Genomic DNA, 26,688 nt, shown 5'->3' on the forward strand with positions numbered 1-26,688 from the left:
TATAAATAATAAATAGAAAATTTACAACTCTTTAGATGCACTGTTTCCTTAAGACCCATTAACAACATTTGTTTATCTATCAAAAACAAACTGCTAGAAATTGAAGTATGCTTTGAACATTGTGGTAATTTCCTAGACAAAGAAGGAGCACGTAACTCAGACAACATTATAATAAATTATTACAATGATAATTTTGTGTAGGATACAGTGGTCTTCAGTTATCATAAACAATTAGTGGCAAGGTGAATTTTAATAAACTAAGATATGAGTGAAGTTATGCAGTGTGTTACTTAAGTGGCTGTACAGGCAGGATCTTGCTGTCTCTAGTTGTTTCAGGTATCTTACCATGATGTCATGTAAGGCTCAGAAACTTTCCCAATAATTAATGCCTGAGGCCTGTAAAAGACTTCTATCCAAAATAAAACACGGCTAAGATTTAGATTCATCACGGTAAACTCAGAAAAATGACTCTGCAGTGGCATTTCACTTGATGTTTCCATTTATGAGCTCAAAGAGGGCCTGGGCCAAAGCTTTTATCACTTGGTTTAAGGAAAGATAATATCTCCTGGTATCTTACAAGCTTTCCCTTGCTTACATTTTTAAACTTTCCTGTGTTTACATTCTTGCTATCATAAGCACAACAACATTTTAGCTATTATGATCATGCATTCCCTTCTAGTGTTTGCTGGCCTCTACGTGCAAGTTTTCATGTGAATAACAAGTACATAAAAGCAAAATAGGAAAAATAAAATACTTAAGACTGATACTCTCTGCTCATTTCATTAAGCGGTAACCAGGAACTAATTTCCACTTGATGCTTAACAGAATAGGTTTAGAGAACAGACACACCATCTTCAAGAAGCAAGTCACTGAAAAAGAGAGGATCCTCACCTAGTGGGGGTATTCCTAATTACTAAGGAAACGTAAGTTCAGAAAGACGTTCACCGACTGATTTCACATACATTTTCATTTCCTAGGCTGAGAAAGAATGTCAGTTGTTTAAGAAAAAGAATAGAAATATTTCTGCATATATTTTAAGTATTGTAACGTCTAGAATAACTGAGACTGATTGCATTCTCCTTCCAGGAGCCTATCAGTGCAGAACAAAAGATAAGACTTCACAGCTGGGAGTCTTTTCACTGAGAATGCTTTGCCACAAATTGCAATATGAACAGTAGGTCTCTGCATATGGAATTTCCCCCTACAGAGGTCTATGAATTATGTCTTATTTTGCAGAAAGACAGCAATCTATTAATATAAATATTCAACATGGTTGGACAAGAGCATCTTCCAGAAAAAGCATTCCCTGTGATCTCAGTTGCTGGAATAGTAATGCCTACAGGCCTACACGGGACTCTGGATTCTGCAGTGCCAAAACTGCTCACCATTTGGGTCTGTCTTGCTTTCTTCCACCCTCTATCTCTCTTCTACAGCTGCTGTCTCTGCCCTTCTATCCTACCTCCCTCAGCAGAATGCTTTCTTTCAGGTAGCAGCTAAGGCTGTTGGCTGCTGCCTGGCCAATTTCCATCAGCTTTAGTATGCAGTGATGGTGCAGAATGTTCAAAACATGCTGTTAACACGTTTGTAGAATGTATATGTATTCAGCAGCTCCTAAAACAAACGGGTATCCAAAAATTAAAATTGGATTGCAGCTGCCTTGGCATACATTGCAGTGACACCATTTATGCCTGTGACTGTCCAGTAATCTGCACTATCATGCATGAACAGAATATTGTGAATTTTATCAAGAACTGCAACCAGAATATTTCAACAAGCTGAAGGATCACAATGTCACAGTAACCTTGCCATTCCTTGTTTAGCTTATTTTGTGAGAGCACTTTTACTAATTACAAAAAATGTTACTCTGTTTTCAGTCATAGCATCTCAAAAGCAACTATAGATCAGCAAACACTGGTCTGAGCTAGTTAGTCTGACAGTGCCATGCAGCTGGTTCTTCCTTCAGTCCTCTAGTGGACATGAACAGATTGCTGGGCATGACATCTCTGTAGTGTTAACATCCAAATTGCCACACCTATAGCTCCAGGAAAATGAACCTGCTGCTCTAAAATAATTCTTTACTTTTTGACAGCTCTATGCCACTCATAATGTCTCAGAAGTTACTTCTCAGGCAAGTTTGTTTTGCAAAAGATATAACACTCGGATGTAAATAACAATTCAAACTTTGCTGTAAGATTCCACATTGCTCTTTGTAGCAGTAAATGCCTTTATAGACTATCATACTTTAAATTTTGGTATGGCTCAAAAAAGTAGAACATGTAATTCATTGTATTACTGAAAATCAGTGAGAAATCGATTTAGTGAATTATGAGTTACAGTAGAAAACTGTGCACCTCTTCCTTCCTACCAGTCTAATCTGCTTTTATTATCAGTACGCATCTTAATTTTCCTACTAGAAACTGAGCTTTTGCTATATCACATGCCCCTTTCATTCTAAATGTAACAATCTCTCGAGTCAGGATATCTCATTAAATAGCCGGTTCACACCACCTGCAATTGACAATCTTTATCTGGTACGTATTATTAATATTTTGGTAGCCTTTTGCATCACTGCACAGTACTCAGAAATCTGACGTTGAGTTGCCTATGATGATGCTCAGTGTTTTTATTTTCTAGACAGTTAGTTAACTTAAAATTCATAACAGGCTTCCTTCAGCATAAGATCTTATTTTCAATCAAGTCATTAAGATCATAGAACCTCTCCTGCACTTTGACACACCCAAGCCAAAACTCTGATGTTTAGCAGGTTGGCACATAAACTCCACCTCTGCTGCATTTCTTTATCCTGAATCAGACACCAGCTCTTTAGGAATCAAATGTGACAGTCACCTCCCTTCCACTTCCCTTACCCAAGATGGCTACAGAGCAGGCAGTTTCTGCCCTCAGCTGTGATGGCAATCAAAATTCTTAATGACTTCCTGCCCAGAAAAAGGATGGCCACCTAAGTGGCATCTTGCTGCCCTTACCTAACATGGCTTCCTAAGCTCACAGCTTCTTTTGGTTGGGTGGCAAAGTGGTTCACAGAAATGAAGCATATCCTCCTTATTCCTGCCAAGAACAGTACAGTTGCTGAGCATTTTATACCTAACTCTTTTATTCCACTTGTTGCTTTTCACAGGTTTGTGATGGACCTAATAAAATACCCATACAGTAATTGTATCCTTATTTCACAATGCCTGTGAGCCTGCCCAGTAACTTCTGAACTTGTTAGGTAATTTGAAAAAGGTGTAAAAATGTTTGAGACATAACTAAACCCATCCAACTTCTCTGAAAGCTGGCACTCCTGCAGAAAAGGAAGGCTCAAATTAATGCCCTTGCTGAAAAGCAGGTAGAACTCTGTTGTTACATGAGGCACTTGGCAGTGCCAAAAATTATTAGAAAGGCAGCTGGCATGTACTCTTGCTTCCCCATGGCACTGTCAAAATGGGATTTCTCCATGGGATGCAGAAGGGCTCAGGGTAATGTCATATGGCAGTAGCTTAAAGTTTGGAAGACACAGATACTTCAGTTTTAGTTTTTTTTCTACTGTCCACAGTATATTTGAGAAAGGTATACACAATACAGTATAAAATTAGTTAGAATCTCAGTAACATAGTATTTAAAAATTATAAACACAGAGGATATCTGAAAAACTGACACCACTGTTGAGTTCATCTTATTTACTTGATTCTTTTCAGCCCTATAAATAGTAATGGTTCTTCACAAGCTTTGATTTTATTTCCAAACTCCCTTTTTCCACTAAACATGCATCTCAAAATATAAAAAAGGCTCTCAGAAACATCCTTTCAGTTCCAACACCTGTAGCAGCCTTCATTTCCACTTTGTATGTCTTTGCAATTTCAAATGTTCTCAGTTTTATTACTTTTGCAACTCTTTCCCTCAAATCTAACTCCTAATGGACTTAAAATTTATTCCCTATTTTCCCCATCAATTTTTTAATACCCCTTTACTTCCCTGTTATTGTTACTTATGGCACCTTGTGTGGTACAAGCAATAGACATACTGAATTCTCATAAAAAAAAAATTAGTAAAGTTGGAGTTTATCACAGTAGTTTAATCACATAAGTAAGATTAAAGCCATGAAGTGTTGTGCCAGTATTTTTTGTTTGTTTTGTTATATCCTGTCAGGAGAACTGACAGCTATGGACATACAGTCTTAAAGCTGCCACCTATTTTTTTTTTCTTTTTATCTTCAAAAATCAGACTTGACTTTTAAATTGCTTTTAATTTCTTTGCTTCAAACACAGACATAACAGCCTGGTTTTGCTCTTTTCCTCATTAGATCATTGGAAGAACACAGAAGAAATCTAGGCTGTAGTGAATCACATCCCTTCATAATCACAGTGCAGTTAAAACAGAATAAAAAAAAAACTAAGACAACCCCGAGTTTTTACTGCACTGCCTTACCTCTGTTGATGCTTATTTGTCTGTTACTGCAAGCTAAACTGCCTGGCCCAGCTTCACTTCTCCACGGCTGCATGGCCTCTCAGGCATCAGAGAACCCTCCCATATCCCTAATCCTACCACCTTGTCACGGGGTTATTACAGTATTGGCAACTCCAACATCTATCTTTTATGAAACAATCTCCCTTTGTTTGATTTATAGGTATGACGGACTTAAAAATTAATTGGGACTGGAGACACCAGATTGGCACTAGCCAACCGTATGACCTTGAAAAAGGAACTACCTTGCCTTGGATTCTAGAAAACGGGGATAAAAATGACCTTGCAGGGTGTCCCAAGACCTAACGAGGACAAACACCGCAGCGGTGACCCCACCCCCGCCCCTTCCCTCTCAGGCTGCCGTGTGCCCGCAGTTGACACTTCCAGGGTTCCCCACCTCCCGCTGCCAACCTGTAACCGGAGACGGAGAAAGGCAGCCAGCATTTCTCCCAAGACACGTCAAACTACACTGCAGCTCCTCAATTTCTCAACCTGGGCTCACAAGCTGACAAGAGTTGCAGGGGAGAAGCAAGATAATGTCGGGGAGACTCCTGCAGCCTCCCCATGAGATCTGCTGATGACAACGTGTGACCCCAATTTCTCCCTTTTTAGCGGCAAAGCCCGCTCCCTCCTTCCTTCCTTCCTTCTTCCTTCCATCCCTCCCTCCCCCGCCAGGGCAGAGCTGAGGAGAACCGGGGAGGGGGAGGCGCGGCCGGGCGGCCCCGGGAACTCACTCACCTCAAGAGACCTGACCCTGCTCCCACCTGCTAACACGTCCTAGATGGGCCCTTTCGCAGTAACCCTTCAACCCTTTTTATCGCTTCACAGGAGGCCGCTTGCCACCCGCCTTAGCCCCCCAGACCCTCGCCCCTCACACCCCACCTCCCCGCACCAGCACCCCCCGGCCCGGGCTCTTCCCCCCCTCAGCCCCGCGCACCCGGAAGAGGGCGGTAACGCCAACAGGGTGCGGGCCTCCGCCCTTGCCGCAGCTTCACTGGGCGCAGGACGCCTGCGCAGATCTCGCTGCGGCGCCTGCGCTGTCGCCCGCACGGAGTCTGGAGGCGGCCGCCGCGCCTTCCCTTTGGTCAGGCCCCGCTAAGGACGGCTCCTCCCTCCGCCACCGCCTGCCTGCCCTCCCCCCCCGACCCCAGCCCCTCCCCGGCAGCGCCGCTGCTGCTATACCGGGTAGGTTTCCAGTCACTATGGCGGCCACTGCGCGGAAGGTAAGAGAGGGAGCGGAGCCCTGGTCCGCCCCGTGTCCCCCACCCCCCCTTCTTCGGGGCCGGGCAGCTCTAGGCCGGGGGAAGGTGCGGGGCCGTGCCGGGCAAGGGACGCGTTTGACCCGGTTTGTTTTCGGCTCTGCAGGTCGGAGGAAAGTTTTCGTGGTCGGCGGCTGCCTGAGAGGCACAGCAACCAAACGGGAGGCGCCCGGGCCCGGCCGCCAGGCCTCTCCCGCCGCCGCAGGGCCGGCTGCCGCCGGGTTAGCGGAGCCGCGCTCGGCGGGCGGAGAGCGCGGGGGGCTGAGGAGCGGACCCTCCCCATGCGCAGCCACCTGCGGAGAGGCTGAGCGGAGCGTAGAGGACGCCGCCTCTCCCGGCCCGCCGCTCCCTGCGTCGGGGGCTTCTGGCGGAGACTTCCTGGAGCAGCCCCCTGCTCGTCTCTCTTCTCCGCCGACCCCGCGCCTCCGCCCGCCGGGCCGCCGCCAGCAGAGCCTCCGCGGACGGACGCTTGGTCGCAGCAGCCAGCCAGAGCCATCGCGGGCACCGCCTCGGAGCAACCTGTCAGCGCACCTTGTAGGCCGTCCCTGAAGGACCCTTCCCACGTCTTAGTTTGTCCCCAAGAGGAGAGTTTGAAGCCTTCTCCATGCCTTATCAAGTTATTATTTGCTGCCTGAAACTGTAGACCAGCTTTATCAGGTGTAGGGGAGGAAAACAGCATAGGTCTCGCACCCCATCCTAAATCGAGGACCACCTATCCTGCTCTGGTTTAACACTCGAAGATGGTGAAATGCAGATTGCTGTGTGAAGCAACTAGATCCCTGTTGTGGAGTGAGGGCTTCGTATTCACCTTCCAACTCTTGACCTGTGTGCTTTGAGAGAGGACGCTAATCCTTCTCCCTCATTCTCCTTTCCTAAGTCTTTCCTTGCTTCCATGTTGCATTGGCCAGAATTTTGGTCAGTATTGTTGACAGAAAGGGGGGGGAAAGAAGGCAGTTGAGGTTACAAACAAAAGTATTTGTATGACTCATCTACTTGGATTTAAGACATTCTATCTTTCTTTCAAGGAGCCTTTGCTTCTCTTTGAAGAAATCAGATGCTTTTTCCTATTCTGAAGGAGGATGGATTGAAAGTTGTACATTTTCGGGTGTTTTTAGGCCACTGCTGATATTATCGAAAGACATAATGGGGCTTTTTCCCTGGATTATTGCCAGAATTAGTTTACACACTGAAAAAATGAGTTGTTAGGCCTCTTGTGCGATAATGTTTGTCCTTCTTTAGTATCAAGTTGCTGTGGTGGTTTGGATTAAAAACTGTGGAGGACAATCTACATCAGAAGAGTCTCTCTTCATCTCTGGTCCGTGTGGCAACCCCAATCTGTCCTCGATGCCTTCAGCCTTGGCCATCTTCACTTGCCGCCCGAACTCTCATCCCTTTCAGGAGCGCCATGTCTACCTGGACGAGCCCGTCAAGATCGGCCGCTCAGTGGCTCGCTGCCGGCCAGCTCAGAATAATGCAACTTTTGACTGTAAGGTGCTGTCCAGGAACCATGCTCTCGTCTGGTTTGATCACAAGACAGGCAAGGTAAGGTGTTTTCTTTATTTGAAAGTAATGAACTGCACGTTTGTTTGGCGAGTCCCCGTGGGTTACAGATCATTTAGGTTTTGCCGTAATGTGTACGGTTTCCTGTGGATGGAGTAAGATTTGTGTTACTGTGAAAATGATTGCTTTTCAGGTAAGTTGATAGTTTCTGACTAAGCAGAAACTTTAAATATCATCAAAAGTACATAAAGCTAACAGTTGAAAATGGTGATAAGTACTGAAAATGCATACTGTTCATTGCTGGAAGTAGGTGATTTTGAGGTAAGTAATACAAATCTGAAAGCACAACCTTGTATGAATATAATGGTGTAATGCTATTATTTCAAGTGCTGAGAAAAAAGTATTTAATCGGAACATAAAAATAAATGTCATTGTGAGGAGTGTAAAAAACTTGTAAAAAAATACTAGGTTAGTTTGGATGTCCTCCTAATTTCCCTTTTGAAATTTCATAAGGAGTATCTTGTTGTTTGAGTCTGATAGGAGGTTTATTGCTGGCAGCAGGAGTGTGACAAATGGCATGCAATGTATTTTCTCAGTGACAGTGAAAATGGTTTTAAAGGGCATCCTGTGTTTTAACTGTTCCTCTCAAAAAGCTATCTTAAGTGAAATTTAGGGGTTCTGTAGTGCATGTTTTGTCCACTAGGGATTGAACTGGGACAAGTGATTTTACTTAATGACTGTCAAGTTACTTTTAAATATTCAGCAAAAATGAACAAAGTGTAGTTTGCTCAGTGCTGTGTTTTAATTTTTTAAAATATATTGATGTAATGCTCTAGAACTTCATATGCTATATACTAGTTCTGTTTTTTAGCTTGGCAGCATGCCCATCTGTGAAATGCAGTCAGTGTAGCTCTTGATTTTAAGAATAATATAGTCTGTAATTAATGCAGTCTTTTTAGTAGATGACACAGCATGAGGAACAGTACAATGCAGTTTAAGTTCTTAAACCATCCATTGTTAACTATCCTATGTTATGCAATACCTGGGCATGATGGGACAAGACAAGCATTTAATTTCTTAAGGCTGGGTTATGGCACAGCTTTCAAGTTACCTGCATGTAATTGTGCAGACTGCTATCTGTATTAGTGTTTCATTAAGCGTGTTATTTTGGCTTTGGTTTGTGTGTGATTTGCATTCTTAAACATTTTAGAAGACTTAAGTGCCCGAAATCCTTTCAGTTTAAACTTAGTTTTTAACCTTTTGTTTAACTAAACAAAGTAAGATGAGCTCATCCTATTGTACTGTTTTAAAATTATTATGCATATAGCTTATGTTATGCTATGTTATGTTATAGCTTATGTTTCTGATGGTTTGTAAAGATTTCAAGACCCCCATGTCCTCTCATAGTTAAAATAGTCTAGTCATATTAAAGACAGTTAATTTGACAAAGCATTGGGTGTTAAGCAAGTCTGCCAACTGAACTTAAGAGACAGCTATGGGTTATTTTGCTTTTAAATTTCAGTTAGCTTTGGCTTTTTTAATATAGGTAAAAAAATTATATACTTGCTTATTTTATCTAACTGATATAAAATAGCAACTTGATGGTAGTAAGTAAGTAAGTGGGTGGTATATATGACTGCTTGAGATACTGTTGTGTCAGCATTTGATGGGTTCTTGATGAAAATTGCCCAGGTGAGTATCTGGATCAGTAGCCATGGTGGTAAGCTAAAAAGGGAGTTTAAGATTATGCATAGAAATAACATACTGTAAATTTTTCATGTTAGATGTTGTACTGTAAAAAGTTTAAGGCGTTCATAACAGGATTATGGAGCATTTTGGCTTTTGGTTTGTTTCTTGGCAATATGATTTGTTTTTTCATCTGGATGAGTATCTGAATGGTAAATGGTCAAACAACTGGAAAAGAGGGAAAAATGCATAGATAATACAAAGTACTGCTGTGAAAAGGCAGGTCTCATATTGCAAAACAGTCTTAATCATGAAGGGCAAAAACTACTTTAAAGAATCCCATGGTGTTTTCAAAGTACAAACTTAAAATCGTGCCAGAAAACTTGTGTGCAGGAATGTTTATTATCATTGTTTACAGCACTTCTAATAAGTACGTATGACTTGGGAATATGTCATTACCCTATCAGTGACCTTCATTTTTAAACCTGCATAATTTTTTGCCACAGTATTTTTAAACATTTTTTAGAGCCTTCTATATAGGATTTTAATCAATTCTGGGTTTTATGAAAGATAAAAGACCTTGAAATGTTAATTTAGTAACAGAGAGAAACCTTCAAATAATTCAAAATAGTTCAGGAATGATCTAAGGTTGTAGTTTCGTAAGTCGTGGACTTTGGCAATACCAGTTCCAGGCATTCCCAGTCTCTCAGTCCAGTCTCTGTGCTGCCTCTTGAGGTGCCTTTCAGTTTTTTGCTTTTTGTTTGTTTTGTTTCTTTTTCCTGAGGGTTTGGAGTTTTGTTTGTTTTGTTTTAGTGAATCATGTGAATGATCATGTTTACTACATAGTCTGTAAACGATTGTATCAACATAATCTGTACAGAAGAGTAGAAACCAAAGAGCCAGCATCAGTAAACAGTGGCAAGGAAACTGTTATGGTTGGGTTTTTTTGAGGCAGAGGTAAGCTTATCCTGAAGTATTTCACATAAATAGACTGAGTTTAAGATGATGCGTTACTTATGGTAGAAAGATGTAAATGTTTACTTTGTATAAAGAACTTTAATTATGCATGGAAGAACTTATGTGCCCAAAGGAGATAACGTCTATGTAACACCAGCATTATTAAAAATAAATGTAGGATAAGTCTTTGAGATCACCAGTAAATAGCAATTTAAAGTGGATATTTAAAGTTGGATTTGATGCTTAAAATACTTTAAACAGAAAACATAAGGCAGGAAGTGTGTAAGATGAAGGCTGAAGAAGGTGCTGGTGAGGATATATGTAGTCAGACTTTTTCTGTGCTAATCATTTTATATACAACCAGTCCAATGCCTCTTTTTGTGTGTAGGAACAGTGTAATATCTCCTTGTGCATTTTTCATACAGCAATAACATTACAAGCTTATGCTTAAAATTGATGTTGGAGGTTTTTTTGTTGTTTTGTTTTTTTTTTTGGAGTAATTACAAGTTAATCTTTTTAAGAGATGCCTGAAAAAGTGAGTCACAAGATACGTAGGAAGTGCATGTTGTGCTGAGCATGGAGTGTTCCAAAAAGTGTGAATCAAAGCAAAGGAAAAACTGGGCTGTAGTTCAGAAAGTCTAAATATGTTTGTTCAGCTTCTAACAGTACATATGGGCAATAACTCTGTAAAAACAGCTTAATTGAAGTAGTATTAAGTTTTGGTTTGGTTTTTTTTTTTTTTTTTGCGTTTAAAAATAAGCAAGTTGAAAACCCTTGAGAATTTGTATGTGACTTCTCCCAGGCTGAAATGCTTCTGGCAGATGTGGTGGAAGCTTTTAGCAGAAACTTGAAATTTCCAACAGATAGCCAGGCTTTCAAAAATTGGAATTTTTTAGTGCCTTAATTCGTTATGAGTGTCTGTTATGCATACCTTTTATAAAGAATTCATTGCCACAGTTTATCAAAGCCACTGAGAAGCTGTGTGAGAAGGAGACTGTTTTCTTAGACCATAGGGACTCCAAATAATGGGTGTTTTTTAACAACTGAAAAAAAAACTGTGTAGACGCAAGTTGTTGTATTAGGGTGGTAGGTAATGCTATGTTTTCATTTAATTCAAAGGGGGTATGAGCTTAATAGAGCACATTCATGCTATCTTGGTTACAGATGGCTAACTAGTGAACTGGAAGCCAGACAGTCTACATGATGGCAAACTAAATTTATTAAGAGTGTGCTTTATGGGTTCTAGGCTTGAAATATGTGAAGTAAAAATGTTACAGAACTCCTGCAGGGAGCGTACTCTTTAAGAAAACAAACTAACCCTGTGCCTGCCACCCCCCTCTCCCACAAAAAGCCACAACACCAGCACCACCAAAGGTACAGCTAGGGAATGACAGGCTGACTAATCACTTTCTCACAATGATCTGTCTGAGTTAGGGCATTGCGGTCTGGAAGTATGAACAACTAGATGAGCAAAACAAAACTTGTTTGAGGATCAAGCTTAGTTGTAGTGGTTAAGAGGTGGTGCTCTACCTGGCTGCTGTTAACAAGTAGAATACTGCAGGAGTCTATATTGTGGTCTGTCCTGTTGACCATTTTTATTAATGACTCAAAGGACATGGTACAGTCCAGCCTATTGGAAAGTGACACCAAATCTGGGTGGGAGTGTTGGTGTGGAGGGGAACAAGCTGATATGCTCAAGGGCAGGGCTGCCATCCAGAGGGACCTGACCTTGCTGAACAAATGGGCAGGAAGGAATTTTGGGAGTCTGAATAAGGACAAATGTGAAGTCCTGCTCTTGGAAAAGAAGAATGCCTTGCAGCTTGTTAGATCACATCTACGGTATGGCATCTAATTTTGGATTACTAATGCAAAAAAATACACTGGTAAACAGGAGCTGAAAGTTTAGATGCTTGCTTGCTGAACAGTACAAGGGATAAAAGTGTATTGACCATGAAAGAAAGAAGAGAAAAAAATGTAAAAAGGAAATAGACTGTTTACTTAATATTACATAGAATGTTTTATGGAGGTCAAGAATTTAACAAGATTGAAGAAGTATAGCATGTGTCTAGACATCCTGTATTTTAGTAAGTCTATCTTAAAAAATCTAGTGAGATGTGAAAATGGTATTTGGAGTTACAGGTTTATAATTGGAGATTTTTTTTCCTTTTTCTTCCTGTAGTTATTCCTGTGTGATACTCTGGGCTTTTTGTTGCTGACCTATTTAAGGGAATTTTAACCTCTCATGTATCAATAGTATTTCTATATCTGTTATTTATTTTTCCTCTATTTGATCTTTTCATTTTCTTTTACAATTGTTACCTTTTAGAGCAAAACAAGTGTTTAATTTTCAGCACTTTTGTTGTTGCTGTACAGTTACAGTCTGCAGTGTGTGTAGAGGAGAGTATTTATCTTCCAAGCATTGCATGTTTATTCCAAGTGCCCTGGGAAGCTGACCTGTGATCTGGCATAGTGCATTAAGGTGAAATTTCAGTGCTTGAATGCTTTCAGTAAGAGGCTGATGTCAGCCAGCCCTTACATACACCTGTTAATATTTTTATGTAAGTGCCTTTCACCCTGAATGAACCATCCCATTTTATGCTTTTATGGTTGTAAGGTGTAGTGTGGGGGAAAGACTTCCTGGTTTTGGTAAATTTCACCACCATGCTTTTTACAGAACTCGGTGTGGAAGTGCTGGTGGGCATTTGTAGGAGAGGTAAGTTTCTGCTGACAAGGGTTTCCCTGCAGAGATAGCATCTAGAGTCACTGCTGCAGAGCTAATACTCTAATTCTTGGAGCTGATCCCTTGCAGTCATGATGCATCTATCTTGATCCAGGAACACCAACACATTGACTAGGTTTTAAAAACAAACAAAAATCCCTTTTGTAGTTGCAATGAATTTTTACAAACCTCAAATGAATCAGGTTACTTAGCAGTAATGAAGGCCAGTAAATGTGTTTTTCTTTGGTCTCTAATGGGATGGTTTGTGTTTGCTTGTGATCCCATGCTTATAAATGTAAAACCTTGCTTCTCTAATGCACTTATATAAAGTTCTTTCTGACTTTCACATATTAGTTGAAGCAATCTGTTGATCATTTTTAGGTATATTTACATTATGGTAGAGAAATACTGGAGATTTGGCTTTGCCCTCTCATTTTTCATACTGAAATCGAACAATTTTGGTTGCTTTGTTACTTAGTGAAAGTAACTGAATTTATGTATGCTGTAAAGGGCCATGTGGGTTAGCAGTCTTTAACTCAGGCACTACGCTGCTTTGGTTGAGTTGATTTGAATCTGATCTAGCTAAACGCCCCCAAAACATGCAGACAGATACTCTGCTGATCTGTTGGGTTTTGATTTTTCTCATTTCTTTTAATAGATTATATAAAGTGAAAACTGTATTTGTTTGTGGAACTTGGCAAATGAAAGACAAGGAAGACTGCTGCCTGTATTTCTAAAAGCTAGCAATTTTACAGGCTGTTGCTACTAAATATATGATTGCTGTCTCTGGATTTTCTTTTGAGTCACTTTAATAATTGCTTCCCGTTAATACTGCCCACTTGCTTAGAGCTCGGATGATTGAAGAACTCCAAGTTTAGTTCAGTATTGCTGTGACAATGATCTAACATTCCCAACTTCTCTTTCTTTCCAGAAATATTTCTGTTTGTAGCAGAGTTCGTGGAAGAAGGCTTGCAGTATTGTCATGTTTTTGTTGACTGTAGGCATTTTTTTAGTGTGCTTGAGGAGTGGGAAGGTTGGGCAGAGAGATAGATTGGACTGTACCATTTCAGGCTCATGCCAGAAGACATATTTGTCAGCCAGGGATGCAGAACAGTTTTCTTTTTGAAGAGGAAAATAATTGCTGGAGCCAGACAATAAATAAGATACAATTTTTGTGTTGTGTTGTACAGGACTCACATGGTTGTGATTGAGCAATGCCTTGGAGTTTATTTCAGTCTTGAGAAAGTATAAATAAATGAATTTCCAGCAGGCTTATATCCTAATATCTAAAATCCTGTAGTAACACTGTAGTTGAGTGGAAAAACACAGAGAACACAAGCAGCAGTTTGACTTTTTTGTCTTTTGTAAACATATAAATTAAACACAAAAGTACTGGGATTAGTCAAGGGTAGTTAAGGGCATGAGTGATTTATAATACCTTTGCAAAGTTAAAGAACAATTTAGTGTAGATGGTTGAACTATGGTGCATACTGGAGGAGAATACGTGCTGTTCTTAGATATTCTTAGGTTGTAAAATAACACTAACCAGCCACTGAAAAGATTGAAGAATTGATGAGGAGATCACGGATGTTCTAATGCTGTGAATCAGTGAGAATGTGTAACTAAATAAAGACAGATTGACAGTGATGTGCTGCTCTAAAATTGATTGTCCCTAGCTGGAACATTTTGTTTAGTTTTGGTTTTCAAATAAATTTGAAATGTATATCCAATATATTTGGATAAATCAAATGTGTAGAAAGTACTTATTGACAGAAAGACTTCAATATGGGAAACATGTAACATCTGAGCTAGATATAGAAGCTATCTAAGAAAAGACAACTGATCTCTTGTTCCTGTATGAAGGGACTATTGAAAATAAAATAAGAACAAGTTAATGCTGTATATACTCATGATTACAGTTGTAATAGTTCTTCCATAAAAATAGAAAGAATGCAAGACCTTAAGATACAGGAATTGTAGATGCTTCTAAGTGTTTATTGAGTAATGATGTTTTTAAAGGAAGGAATGGAATTGCTTATGTTTCAAATCAAAAAAGAAAAGCTCTGTTATGGGCCAAACAGTTATTTGTACAGCAGGTTCTTTTAAAGACATTTGGTACTGGTTGCTACTATTTGTATATGGCACTGGTCTTACCTGATAAAGCAGTTCTTGGCCTTAACTGGCACTTTTTCAGGCTCATTCCTTTTCTGCATGTTGAGCAAGGTTACATTTAAAGACAGATTGATTAAAGACAGTTTGATGGTTTTGCTGCAGTATTATTATTTTTCTGTAAGAGGTTTTTTGCTTGGTTAACATGTACCCCCCAGCAGATTTTGATGGCTCATCTTTGCTTTCCATTTTTTAATTGCCTTTCTTGAGGTGTAATGCCTAACTGTTTAGGGTGGAAGCCAGATACCCTGGTGTTGCAAAACTGAGCTTTTAGCCTGCTTATCTCATTGTCTTTTAAATTGTTAGTGATATTTCCCAGTAATTCTTGGCACAATTACTTGTCATTCTTCTCTTTTTTTTTTTAGTTGCTAGGTATAATAATTGAATGAACTTGCAGGCATTACATTGCAAGTCAGTTTCAGTGGCATTATTCCTTGCAATTTTATTCTGACATTGCTGTTTTCTGCCTTTACACTTGCTGTTTTCTGGGTGCTTGAAGCATCTGAAAGCATTTGGGAGGCATAATGAATTATTTGTAATTCTTCGCATTTTAATTTTTTTTATTTTTAAAAAAAGCTTTATTTTTTCATGTGGCTGTGATACAGTCCATTCTGCAGCCAAATGATTTTTTTCAAGTCTTTCATCTCAGTAGGTAATTGCAGCTCCTTGCTGTTTTGTTGCTGTCACAACAGAGATCCCTCTTTCCTGAATGCCAGTGGATTTTTAAGTCTATGCGGAGTCAATATAAACACATAGTATTAAGGGAGAAAGTGTAAGTTTCATGAAGCTTGTTTGGTTTCTGTGCATTCCAGAACTGTAAGTCATTATGTATAGTTAGGGTGGTATTTACTTTAAGGGAAGTTAGAGTACTATGTGCAAGGACAGCCAAATTCTATGACAGGGATGTACTGTCAGAAGATAAGTGAGGCTGGTATAGACCCCTGGAGGTCATCCAGACCTATCCTCTGGTCTCCAGTAGGTCTTATTAGTTTAGGTTGCTTGTGGACTTGGGATAGAAAATTAATCCCTACCAACAAATAAGCTTCTGAGGCTAGGGCCAGGCATCCTTGCTAGGTAGGCTAGGTTCTGTTGCTGTTGTCTTAAGTTGTTATGTTTTGAATTTTCTGTGTGTATTAGGAAATACCTGGAGTACTTCTTTTATAGAGTAACTCAGAATTCCCCCCATAATGTGTCTGATATTTCACTTAAAATTTGTAGAAAAAGAAGCACTTGGTGAAAGGCATAAGGATGTTCCTAGTTCCACCTTAATTCCATAGGGGTGGAAATAATACAACACTTTCACTCACAGCTCTGAACCACTACTTCCTTTTCAAGAACTGAAAGGGGAAATGAATTAATTTTTTCTATCTTCCTCTTTGAAAACTTTTCCCATGCTGCATATTCTAGCAGTTCTAAGAGAAAGCCAGGAGTACCAATTGTTGAAGAAAGGGCATATTTATTTTTGCAATCTATGTGACTAGTTGACATTAGGTAAAGCTACCAGCTGTGCTGTTTAAGCAGAGCTTTTGGTAGGTATATAAAGATTGTCTGTGACTATAAGGCATTGCCTGCCTAGGTAATTAAAGGAAAATCTGGTTAGACTGCTATTATATTAATAATATGTTACCTGTAACATAAAGGCATGTGGATATTCTCAGGATATTTGAGTACTCTATACCCATGGTGTCATCCTGATTTTCAGATAAATTTATGCATCTGACTTTTAATTAGTAAGTTAAAGGTATGTATGCTGTGTTTAGATAAATTTTGGCCTTCATGGAAACGGGAAAATGGTTTTGTACTTGAACAACTGCATTGATGCACAGAGACACTTTCACAACCATTTTTTGTTTTAGAATCTGTGTACACAGGCAGTCTCACCTACTGAAATCAGTAGAGGTTGTACTTATATCTTATTGCATAATAGTGCTTCCTGATAAATTTAATGCACATCTGTATTTTAGCTGCTGTTTGCCTAACTCTACCCTGTGTTCCAGAAATGGGCTTGAGAAGGCTTAGTTCGGCAAAAAACTCGACCAACACAGCTGTGCTGCTGTCGAGCTGTTCTGGGATGTGTTCCTGTTGGCTCTTCAGGTTATTCTGTTGATATTTTGCCATCTTCACAGCCTGGTATAAACGTGCCTGTAGTTGAACATTTTTCTTTCCGTGTAGATAGGTGGGGTTTTTTTTGTCTCCCCTGTTTGACTGATTTAAAGTGTACTCAGTTTTCTTCTTTCCTTTCCTACGTAGCTTTATGTTAAGTTTTCCCAGGCTAGGTGTTGCTGGATGAATTTGAGAGCATGATGTAAGTCAAAGGATCTTGATGACTAGTCTGTCTTTTGAGATCTGTAACTTGTACTCCCTTTGATGTGCTTTATGGTTTAAAGTCTCTGTACAGATCTTCCTTTATAATTGCAGTTTTGTATTTCCAAACTATTTCAAAAAATAGTTGCTTTGTATTATTCTTTAAAAACCTTTTATGAAGATTTTTTGAGTCTAAAGTTAGGTTACCTGTAATCTTAGAACATGACTTCAGTGACTGGATCTGTATACTGGTGTCATGCCTCAAATTAAGTCTAGAAAGTACCTTATATAGTACTGCTTTAAATATTGCTTTAGGCAGTTTTTTGTACAGGTGTGCAAAGCTGTATGGAAACTATTCACTTTTATCCCATACAGAAGTTTTCAAACATTAGAGGATTTGAGAAATAGTGCTTACTTATACCTGTGGACATTTGGAAAAGGTAATAATTTTATTTGATTGCTGTGCACTCATGCTGAGCTTCCCCTAGTATTCTTTTTCATGAGATAGTTGTCGTTGTGGGCTAAATCCTGGTTGTGCTGTGATAAAGTGCTGTTTAATTGTTGACAGTGCTCAGAATTGGTAATTCGTATAGCAGTTTAGTGATCTGGAATTGAGAGGTCCATTATCTGCATCCGAAAGGCAGCTCTTGCCTGGTGAAGTTTAATGAGGTAATTTTTATTAGTAATAGGATACTTATCACTAACACCAGTCAGGGTTAAAGCTGTTTGCCAATACACAATGCAACTGTGACTTCTCCATTGCTACTAAAACTACAAGTTACTTTGCAGTTATGGAATAAGTATCTTGTGATCTTTTGCCTTTTCTTAAGCTACAAAAAACCCTGAGAAATTATCATAAACATCTGCTTGGATGACATGTTAAAAAGAAAAAAGAAGAGGAAGTGGAACAACTGACTACCAGATTTGAGGTGCTTGCATCTGACTTTCTTTCACAAAAAAACCAACAACAAATTTCTGTTTCTGGACCATGCAGCAACTCAAAATTCTTACTGCTGATAAAAGTTAATTGGCTTAACAAGTGACTTGGTGCAGCAGTAGCTGCCTGTGTATGAACTTTCATGGCAAAAACACCAAGAACTTTTATTTACTCTGCTGAAAGCTATTTTTATTTACTTAGCTGAAAGATAAGGGTGCATACAGGTAGTTATATGGATCCCAAGCTGTTGATTAGAATTAGTAATACTGAGGGCACAACCTGTATGGGGGCTATACTCATAGTATTTACTAAGAAAGCAGCACCTGCTGTTCTGCTGTTTTAGTGGGGAGTTGTACCAGAGTTTTGAACTTACATGGCAGGATCCATTTTAGAATGAGAATCTGTGACTAAATACAATCAGAAAGTGTTTTTTATCTTAGAACTTCAGTATTACATTTACAGATACAGCCAACTTGCATTTTTATATTGAAACAGGTTAATGGATGACTAGAAAGCCATTAAAAAAGAGGGGGGGAGGGAAGGGGCAAATCTGCTTTGTGTAGGGGTAGCCTCTTCAACCTGAAGAGAAGTTGCAACTTTTTGAAAGTTCTAGTTGAAGTCTGAACTAACAAATAACATGATGAAAAGAATACACAACCAAACCAAATATTTTGGAACATAGGGAGGGGCCAGCTTTTTGCAATTTTGATATTACCAGTGGTTGTGTAATTGCTAGGGCATTAAAATGGTTTTTAATGAGAGTACTGAGTCAAATGTGAAAAATGAGCTGATTCAGTCTTTGCTTTTATGATTTTTGACCCTCCTTGGGGTTTCTGCCATGTACAGCTGAAGATATTCCAGTGGCTAGACCTGCTACTTACCTTCCAGGGTTGTTGTTTTTTTTCCAGTCACTGATACTTTCATGGTCATCCTTAACTTCATTGCAGTCGTTCACATACAAAAGCAGTTACAAATGAAACTACTGATTGAAGTATAATTTCTTACTGTTTGTGCTTTTTATAACTCTTCATGAAGTGTTCTGTTTTTGGTGGAAGAAAAGAACACTGGTAATGAATTACCACAGAATAAGATGGATATTAGATATCCTGCATTTGCTCATACAGCTGGCTAGGAGTGCACATTCCTTTAGCTGTGTCCACAAGTAGGTCTGAGGGCTGTTTTACCTACTTAGCAAGGGTTTTGTTTTGGTTTTTTTTTAGTTTATGCATATGCTATGTGGACTTCGGTGGAGGTGAGCTGCTTGTTTTCCCGATACATTGTAATTTTGAGCAATTGAAAGTGTACTTGAAAGCTGTACTTGAGCTTCCATTTTTTGTCTAGTCTTTGAAGACCTGCTTTGTTTGCTGGCAGCTTAAAGGAGGGAGGAGAAAGTTTATCTTGTTGATAAACAAGACTTTAGATTGAATTGTATGACCTTGCATGAAGAAGAATTATGTTGGGTGGCATGTTTGTATATTTATTTTATATAATCAGAAGTGGTAAAGTAAGTTAAAGTGCATCTTGTTTCAAGTGTAAAGCACTGAGATACCAGTCTACACTTGAGGCATAGTAAAGGTGTTATCATTTAAATGTTTTAATTACAATAAGGAACCTACTTGTTTAACATAGTAATAGTGTATTAAGGCTAAGCTTACAAGACTTGAAAACATTTTAATTTAAGTACTTGAGTTGTTTGTTTTTCTCAAGTATTACTGCTTCAGGTTCTGGAAAATAGACATGGATTCTTTGTAAAATAAAGTTGGGTTTTTTGTTGTTTTTTTTTCAGACATCTTGATATTAGCCTTGGGTAAGAATGTTAAAAATGTCCTATCCTAGGAAGCTTGTATGTCTCTCATCTTCCCACAATGCTAATGATAAATTGTATTATGAAAACTGTAGTAGAGCGTGGAGTCTTTGTTTCTCTATGAAAAACTTAGTGCTGCAATTCTTAAAGGAATCGTGCTTGTTAGTTACCAGTTCTACTCTTTCACAGTATTCCATTCCAATTCAAGATATTTTTTTCTATGTTCATCTGTGCTTTTCTAGTTCCCTTGACAAAACAATTAAAGCAAATAGCATAAAAGAAGATCCTGTCAGTATGTTCTGTGTTGTTCAATGAAAATATATTTTTAAAAATCCAAGGTCACTCGATGTATCTGTACATTTCACTCTGTGGTGGCATCCCTTCTCAGCTACACCTTCAGTTCTCCTCATTTGTCCAGGTGGGCTCAAGTTCAGTGGAAAATTTGAGGGAAAGAGGAGTGAGATGAAAGGTGGGAAGAAACTTCTGGTTCTGTGTCTCATTCCTTGTAATTTAAAGCAACCAGTTCTTGAGGTCACTTTCTCTGATTTGAACCTGCTGACCATATTGAAAAGTGGTCTGCAGGTGCTTAGGTACTGTGCAGGGCAGGAAGCAGATCTGTTTAGGTTGGAGAACTGTAGAGCTGAGGTTCTTATCAGTGTTGAGGCACAAATTACTTTTCAACATTAGGTATAAGCAGTCATCTGAAAAGAGCATTGAGCAACGAAGATACCATGGGATTTCATTGCACTGAAAATTCTGCAAGGATGGGATAGAGACAAGGTGGTTGTTGCAAGTCGATGAAGTGATGCAAAAGGGAATATTGAAACCTAAGAACAACTGAAGGAATGATTGCACACTTAAGACTGCAAGATGCACTTTGAAAAAAAAAAAATAAAAGAAATTCTTCTTGAACTAAAGAAAGGGTTACTCTTCATATCTGTGAAATGCAGAAGTTTTATTGTTTTTCTTTAGAAATCAGTGGGCATTGTTTTTTAATCCTATCATGATTTTTATCTGCTAACAATTTGAACTTCACTGTAAGACAATATCTGAACTGAATGATTACTCACAGTTCACCTGAATTTTTATTAATAAAACCATAGTAACTTAAGTGAAAAGTCATTATTTGCTCTGATAGTTATGTATTTGCAGAGTGACTCTTAACATGGTGTAGGGAGGATTAAGTCTTGCTTGAAAAGAAATTGTATTTTCCAAAATAAGTAGTTTTAGAAGCTCTTTATTAAATTCTTTAATTGGTTGGATCAAGCTGGTTGCTCTTAAGTGGATTTTTTTTGTGGGATTTTTTTGTTGTTGTTTTTCTTGGAGTAGTTTAGGGACTGAATTCTAATATGCATTGACTTTTTGAGTTAAAATTATATCTGCACATAGATCTGAGACAAGTAATAATCTGCTCCAGCCTGTTATTTACTCACTGGGGGCAGACTTCTTTTTGAGTTGCAGAGCAAAATGTTCATAATCATGCATAGTTGGGAAACCTTTGGAAAGGTGGAGAATGAAGGAATAAAAGGTGATAGTTTATATAAAATAATTCAGGTATTGGTAGACCAGTTTGGAATAAAGGCTTAAGTTCTGTTGGTTTGAAATGCCTACCACTTTAAACATAGTATCCTCATGTTGTCTTGTGATTTTTCTCCTGTTTTTTTACTCTGAACTGTTGATGTGGCTTAAATATTTTTGTTTACTGTTACTGATATTTAAGTTTTCAAGCTAAACCTTTCAAAGGGAAGTGAAGAAAACATCAATGTTCCTAATGTGTATATTAAGAAACACTGAGGTTATGAAACTGTTGAGAAACAGAGAAGGCCAACACTTCAGGGTGGTGGTTGATGATAAGGTCTATCATGCTTTGAACTGGGCTCCTTGGCACGGGTTGAGTGAATGCTATTGCAAGTTTAGATATTCAGCTGCTGAGTCTGGAATTTGTCAGGCCAAGGTGTCCAGCTTTGAATTAAGTGTGGAAAGGGCAGCTTAACAAGGTAAGTAAGAGACCTGGATTAACAGAACATGTTTATTTCTTCTGGTTTGAGTCTAATTTTAATATACAGAAAAGCAAGCCATGGAATAGAAATACGATAAAAACATTTTTGTTCTATAATGACTTACTGAGAATCCAGTGATGTGTTTATGTTTCTGTCCAGAAATGCAACACCCCTTCGTTTTTAGAGTACCTTATGCTGAAGGTTAAAACCATAGTGCTGGATATTCTGTGACGTCCTTCTAGTTGCATGTGTGCTTTTGCCCATGTTGCAGCTGCATTATGGGGGGAGATCAGCCTACACTCGCCTCTTCTTTTGTTTGGGTTTTTTTTTTTCCTTTTCTTTTCCAAAAGAAACCAGAGCATGAACAGGGAGGAGACTGGAGTTACACTGTGGTGAAATTTTTAAAGTAGATGTTTGGGAGAGTAGAACAGCTCTGTGTTGTGTCTTTACTGCAGTTGGGTGTGCTATGAAATATTCCTGCTCCACAGCATAGAGCTGGTGCAAAAGAGGGAACTCGTTACGATGAAAAATAGTTGACTGCTGACACTTCCCTAAAAACTTAGTTGGGGGAGAAACTGAGTGCTGTCGAGGAATGGGTTATGTTCTTAGGGCACGAGATATGTAAAGACTGGAGTGGTGTGTACATTACTTTCCAGGAACTGCTGCAGCTTCTCATTTAAGAATATCTAAAAATACAGCTGCTTCTTCAGCCCTCAGGAGCTACTGTCAGGTGACAACAGAGGAAGGAGGTAATCTTAAGATCAAGTAGGAGAAGGACTTGCTTCCTTCTTTGGAAGTCTGTGGTAGACAGAGTAATTTCTACCTTCTCACAGAAGCAGTGTGAAAAAAGACTTTCATGTGGCAGGGTCCTACCCCTTATTTGTTGCCTGTGTCTCCTAGATTGTATACCTTCAGTGGATAATCACATGAATCTGCCTGTAAGCAATTGGGAGAGCTGTTAATGATCTCTCTCTACATATATGCATTGGGTTCTGTTTTTATTGTAATATCATCTTAATTATTTTAAAACTGTCTGGTCAGGCTTTGAAGAATTTTTCCTGGGCTTGAGTGGTAAACACATATTTAAAACTGGTGTAGGAGAAGTGTCAAAAATTTGGTTGTGGTTGGTTTTTTTTTTCCCTTCAATGACAGAGTTGAAATAATGCAGAGCTGTAATAATCCAATGGAACATTCTGTCAACCTACGTCATCTGTAGGGTTTGATATGTGTGGTATTTGCATAGGAAGTTGCTATGCTACTTGTCTGCAGAAAGAACCTGTATTCCAGAAAAGTTTAGCAGAGAGGAGAAATGGACATGTTTCTCTTGATTATTTTTTTAATTTTTTTAAAATTTATTTTTTATTTAACCATGTTGCTCTTAATGCTGCCTTTTCCCAGTGGCTCAAACTATTTTCCTTTGAAACAAGCTATGCATAACATCTACTCCTAATTAAGTTTATTAAAACTTCACACTAACACTAGGCTAATTACAGTTAGTGTAACAGTCTAGTTGATTTTTCTTTAATCAAAGTATAGGCTTGTCTACAGCAATATTAAATTTAAGCTTCAGTGACAAAGCTTGTGGTATGTCAAAACTTAACAGCTAGCACATTTTTTGTGGGAAGGTTGTGTTTGTACTGGGAGTGGAGTTCATATTTCATGTGAACTTAATTTGAGAGTTCACGTGTTTTGATGATACACAATACAGATTTTGTTTTATCAGAGTAGATGGGACTAATTTAATGCACAGTACCAGTGCATTGCTGCTTTTATTGAATGTCATTTTCGTTTTTAATGACTGGAGAAACCAAGTTTGCTGAGCTTTCTTCTGTGCTCTGTTAGATCTGTAGATTTTGAAAGAATTCTTTAAATGCTTTTTTTTTTTTTGAGTTATCACTGCTTATCCTTCTGTCAGTTGTTCTTGTTCTTGTAGTAAACAACTCATTCTCCTGGCTTTCTTTAGCTTCTGGACTTTGTTTTTGTAAGAGTCTAGATCATGAATTGTAGCAGAATGGAGTATGTTAGATGTCAGGAACACATTTGAGGAAAGTGCTACCTTTGTAAAGAAAAAGTCTAATTGTTCTTAGAACAGCAGTATTTTTGAACTGCTGATTAGATAGGGAAAACAAATGCATGTTAATTCCAGTTCTTTGGTAGCATATGACAAATTTTTATCTGGGTATTTTTTACCATTGTTTAGAAAGCTTGGCTTCTAATTTAATGTGAAAAAGGCTTTGACAGAAATCTGATTTTTACACATGCTTACGTATTCTGGGTAGAAATTCAGTAACTGGCACAGGAATGCTGAAAACCTTATTTTTAGATGTTAGGAGAATTGTTTGTCAGTATAGCTTAAAAGAAGCTCGTGTTCAGGGCTCTAGATTGTAAAGATGGAATAAGCGGACAACCCACAGGATGCGTGCTATAAATAATGGAAATTTGAGTTTAAAAAAACCCCAAACTACAACACTTCCATAATATAAACAGTCTTCGAATTTAGGTATGCACATTTTAATTGAATTGGTTCGCACTACCGAATCAGGGTGGGAGTGTATAATTATGTCGCCCTCTAGTGGTTGCTGCTCAGGTATAAATAGTAAAAGACATTTTCATGCTTAGGGAAGGGATTTAATGATTCTTGTTTACAAATGATGATGTATGTTGTATTTTTTACAGTAGCAGTGTGTTTCACTGCTTGCTACTTCCTTGACAACTGAATAAATCCAGGACTGTGCAAAGAAAAAAAAAACAACTTCTACTCTCAGACCGTACAGCTGAAAGGGTGTGAGATGACAGCAGTAATTTGCAATTCCCTTGCAGATTGGTCATGGGCACTTATCATGTGTTCAAATTAGTTTTTTATTGGCAGATTTGAAACACCATTCAGGTTGGTTTCTTTGGTTGTTTGGTTTTTGGTTTTAGTTTTTTTTAACTTTTCTGAAGAATTAAATTAATGGGCACAGTGTAATCAGTGTAGCATCTCTGATGACTTTGTGGCTATGATGGGAAATACTTAGAAAAAAAGATATCAAAATATGTTTGTTTAGAAAGCTCTACTGGAATAATTTCCTTGGCAATTTTTGCCATGTTACCTTTTAAGCTGTAAATCCAAACTACCATGTATGTGATTTTTGCCCTCAACTAAACCCAGTATGAATCATGAGTTCAGTGTGTTTGTAATTACTGTATCCTTGAACATCCTATCTGCCCATTGCTCTCTGTCTTCTGGGGTGGTTCTGATGTTCTGAACTAGTTAGAAGGCTGCAGCACCTGCCACTTGTTTTGAAGTCAGTAGGACACAGCTCAAGAACTAGTTGACTAATGTTCTCTAGGATCATCTATCAAAAACCAGCTCATACAGTCTCTCATGTAATTGGCAGATCTGTTTCAATATGTGGATGCATGTTACAGTATTTTTTTCCTTAAGATTAACAAAGCACAAAACCCTCTTTTTAGTGTAAAACTGTTTATCTCAAAGAAAGCACCAGAACGATCTTCCTCTGTTCATTAATACCAGCATTCAGTTACTGCTTGGAGAATCTTGACCCAGGAATAAGTTGCAAATAAGTACAGCCTCCTCCCAGACTGTTTTTGCTCTCACTTTGTTGGAGGTATGGCTTGGCAGTTCCTTGAGTACAAATATTGAACTCCCAATTGCCAAATTTCTCCTCTGTGCCGGAAAATGCATTTTCCATCTTTGGATGGAGCCACACCCTTCTCTGACAGTGTTTGGATTCCAGTTAATTGTGTTTACGCTCTGTATGCAATGCTAAAGTTCACAGAATGAAAAGAAATTAAAGTTTTTTTTAAAATAAAATAGTTTTGGTCCTTACTTGATGCAGAGAAGTCTTCAGAAAAGCGTGGAGGAGCATACAGCTTGGTCACCCCTTGTTTACAGTGTGAGGAAGTGTGCAGTGAACTCCCTACTCTGTATTTTGGTCATATTTCTGGTTTGGACCTGTAGCAAACATACCTAGTTTGACATGATTATGCAGTGTCATTTGTAATTAAGTAGTTCTTTTGAGTTAGGACTTGTACTTCCTCATCTTGATTGGCTGCATTGAATTATATCACCATAACATTAAGCTAATCCTCAGTGTAGTCGTTGTAACTGTAGCTTAGAAATGTGCTGAACCTTAATTTCCTTTGAACAACTGTCACCTATTAAGAAATAGCTCAGGAGCAGATGATTTCAAAAAGCAAGAAATCTTTTTATGCAAAGGAGAGATGAATTAACAGGCCTGCTGCAGATGTCTGTCTTTTTAAGGAAATACTGTGGCTGCATTAAACAAGTCCCTTCAGATGGAATGTTCCTTCCTAATGGGAGACAACTTCATAAATTTTTGAGGATGTTCCTAGAATTTTTATATACTGTTATTGTGATGATCCCAAACCACTATTGCATTTGGAGGTGTTTGTGAAATCTGATGTGGGGTTTTTTTTAACCTCTATCTGAATGTGTAATCACTGGGAGTTTTCTCTGTCATAAAACAGCAGTAGGATGGAATTAATGATAGAAGGTAAACACAGTACCTTGTGTGGAAGGAGTGGAAGTGAGGAAAGGTTGAAATAGTTTCAACAAGTTATCCTTTTATTCTCTACAGCTGGAAAGTGAACATGTGAGAAGATTCTTCTTTGCAAGGAGTAGAAGAGCTTTGATGTAATGATTAACTCATTGCAGAAACTTAGCACTGTGTAGCAAGATAGTTAAGAAGCTTTTGCATTAGTGCATAATATCTGCCCTGAAATATCTGTGATGATAGCTGAGGGCTGAAGTTTTCTGATAAACTAAGGAGCTGCCCCATATTTTTTACTTTCAAATGATTAGATCTTCTGACTCTTCATCTGGTGGAGTATCTGGTAATCTTGATTTATGTTGTGCTTGTTCTCTG

The 26,688-nt window shown here is 38.7% G+C and overlaps 1 protein-coding gene across 13 annotated transcripts in view; it reads left to right on the forward strand.

The window, feature by feature from the left end:
* Nucleotides 1–5,557: 5,557 nt before the first annotated feature.
* SLMAP (sarcolemma associated protein) overlaps nucleotides 5,558–26,688 on the forward strand; it is a 78,344-nt gene continuing 57,213 nt past the window's right edge. For 6 of the 13 annotated variants that reach the window (XM_030458733.1, XM_030458736.1, XM_030458734.1 and 3 more), the window contains exons 1-2: nucleotides 5,560–5,684; nucleotides 5,827–7,262. In XM_030458733.1, coding sequence (XP_030314593.1) covers nucleotides 7,065–7,262 — 198 coding nt within the window. In that variant the 5' untranslated portion in view covers nucleotides 5,560–5,684; nucleotides 5,827–7,064. Of the gene's footprint in view, nucleotides 5,685–5,826; nucleotides 7,263–26,688 lie in introns of all 13 variants that reach the window. The other 7 variants (XM_030458729.1, XM_030458728.1, XM_030458731.1 and 4 more) reach the window with 3 other exon arrangements.

This window comes from Calypte anna, chromosome 12 (assembly GCF_003957555.1).
Source record: "Calypte anna isolate BGI_N300 chromosome 12, bCalAnn1_v1.p, whole genome shotgun sequence".
Classification (NCBI taxonomy): domain Eukaryota; kingdom Metazoa; phylum Chordata; class Aves; order Apodiformes; family Trochilidae; genus Calypte; species Calypte anna.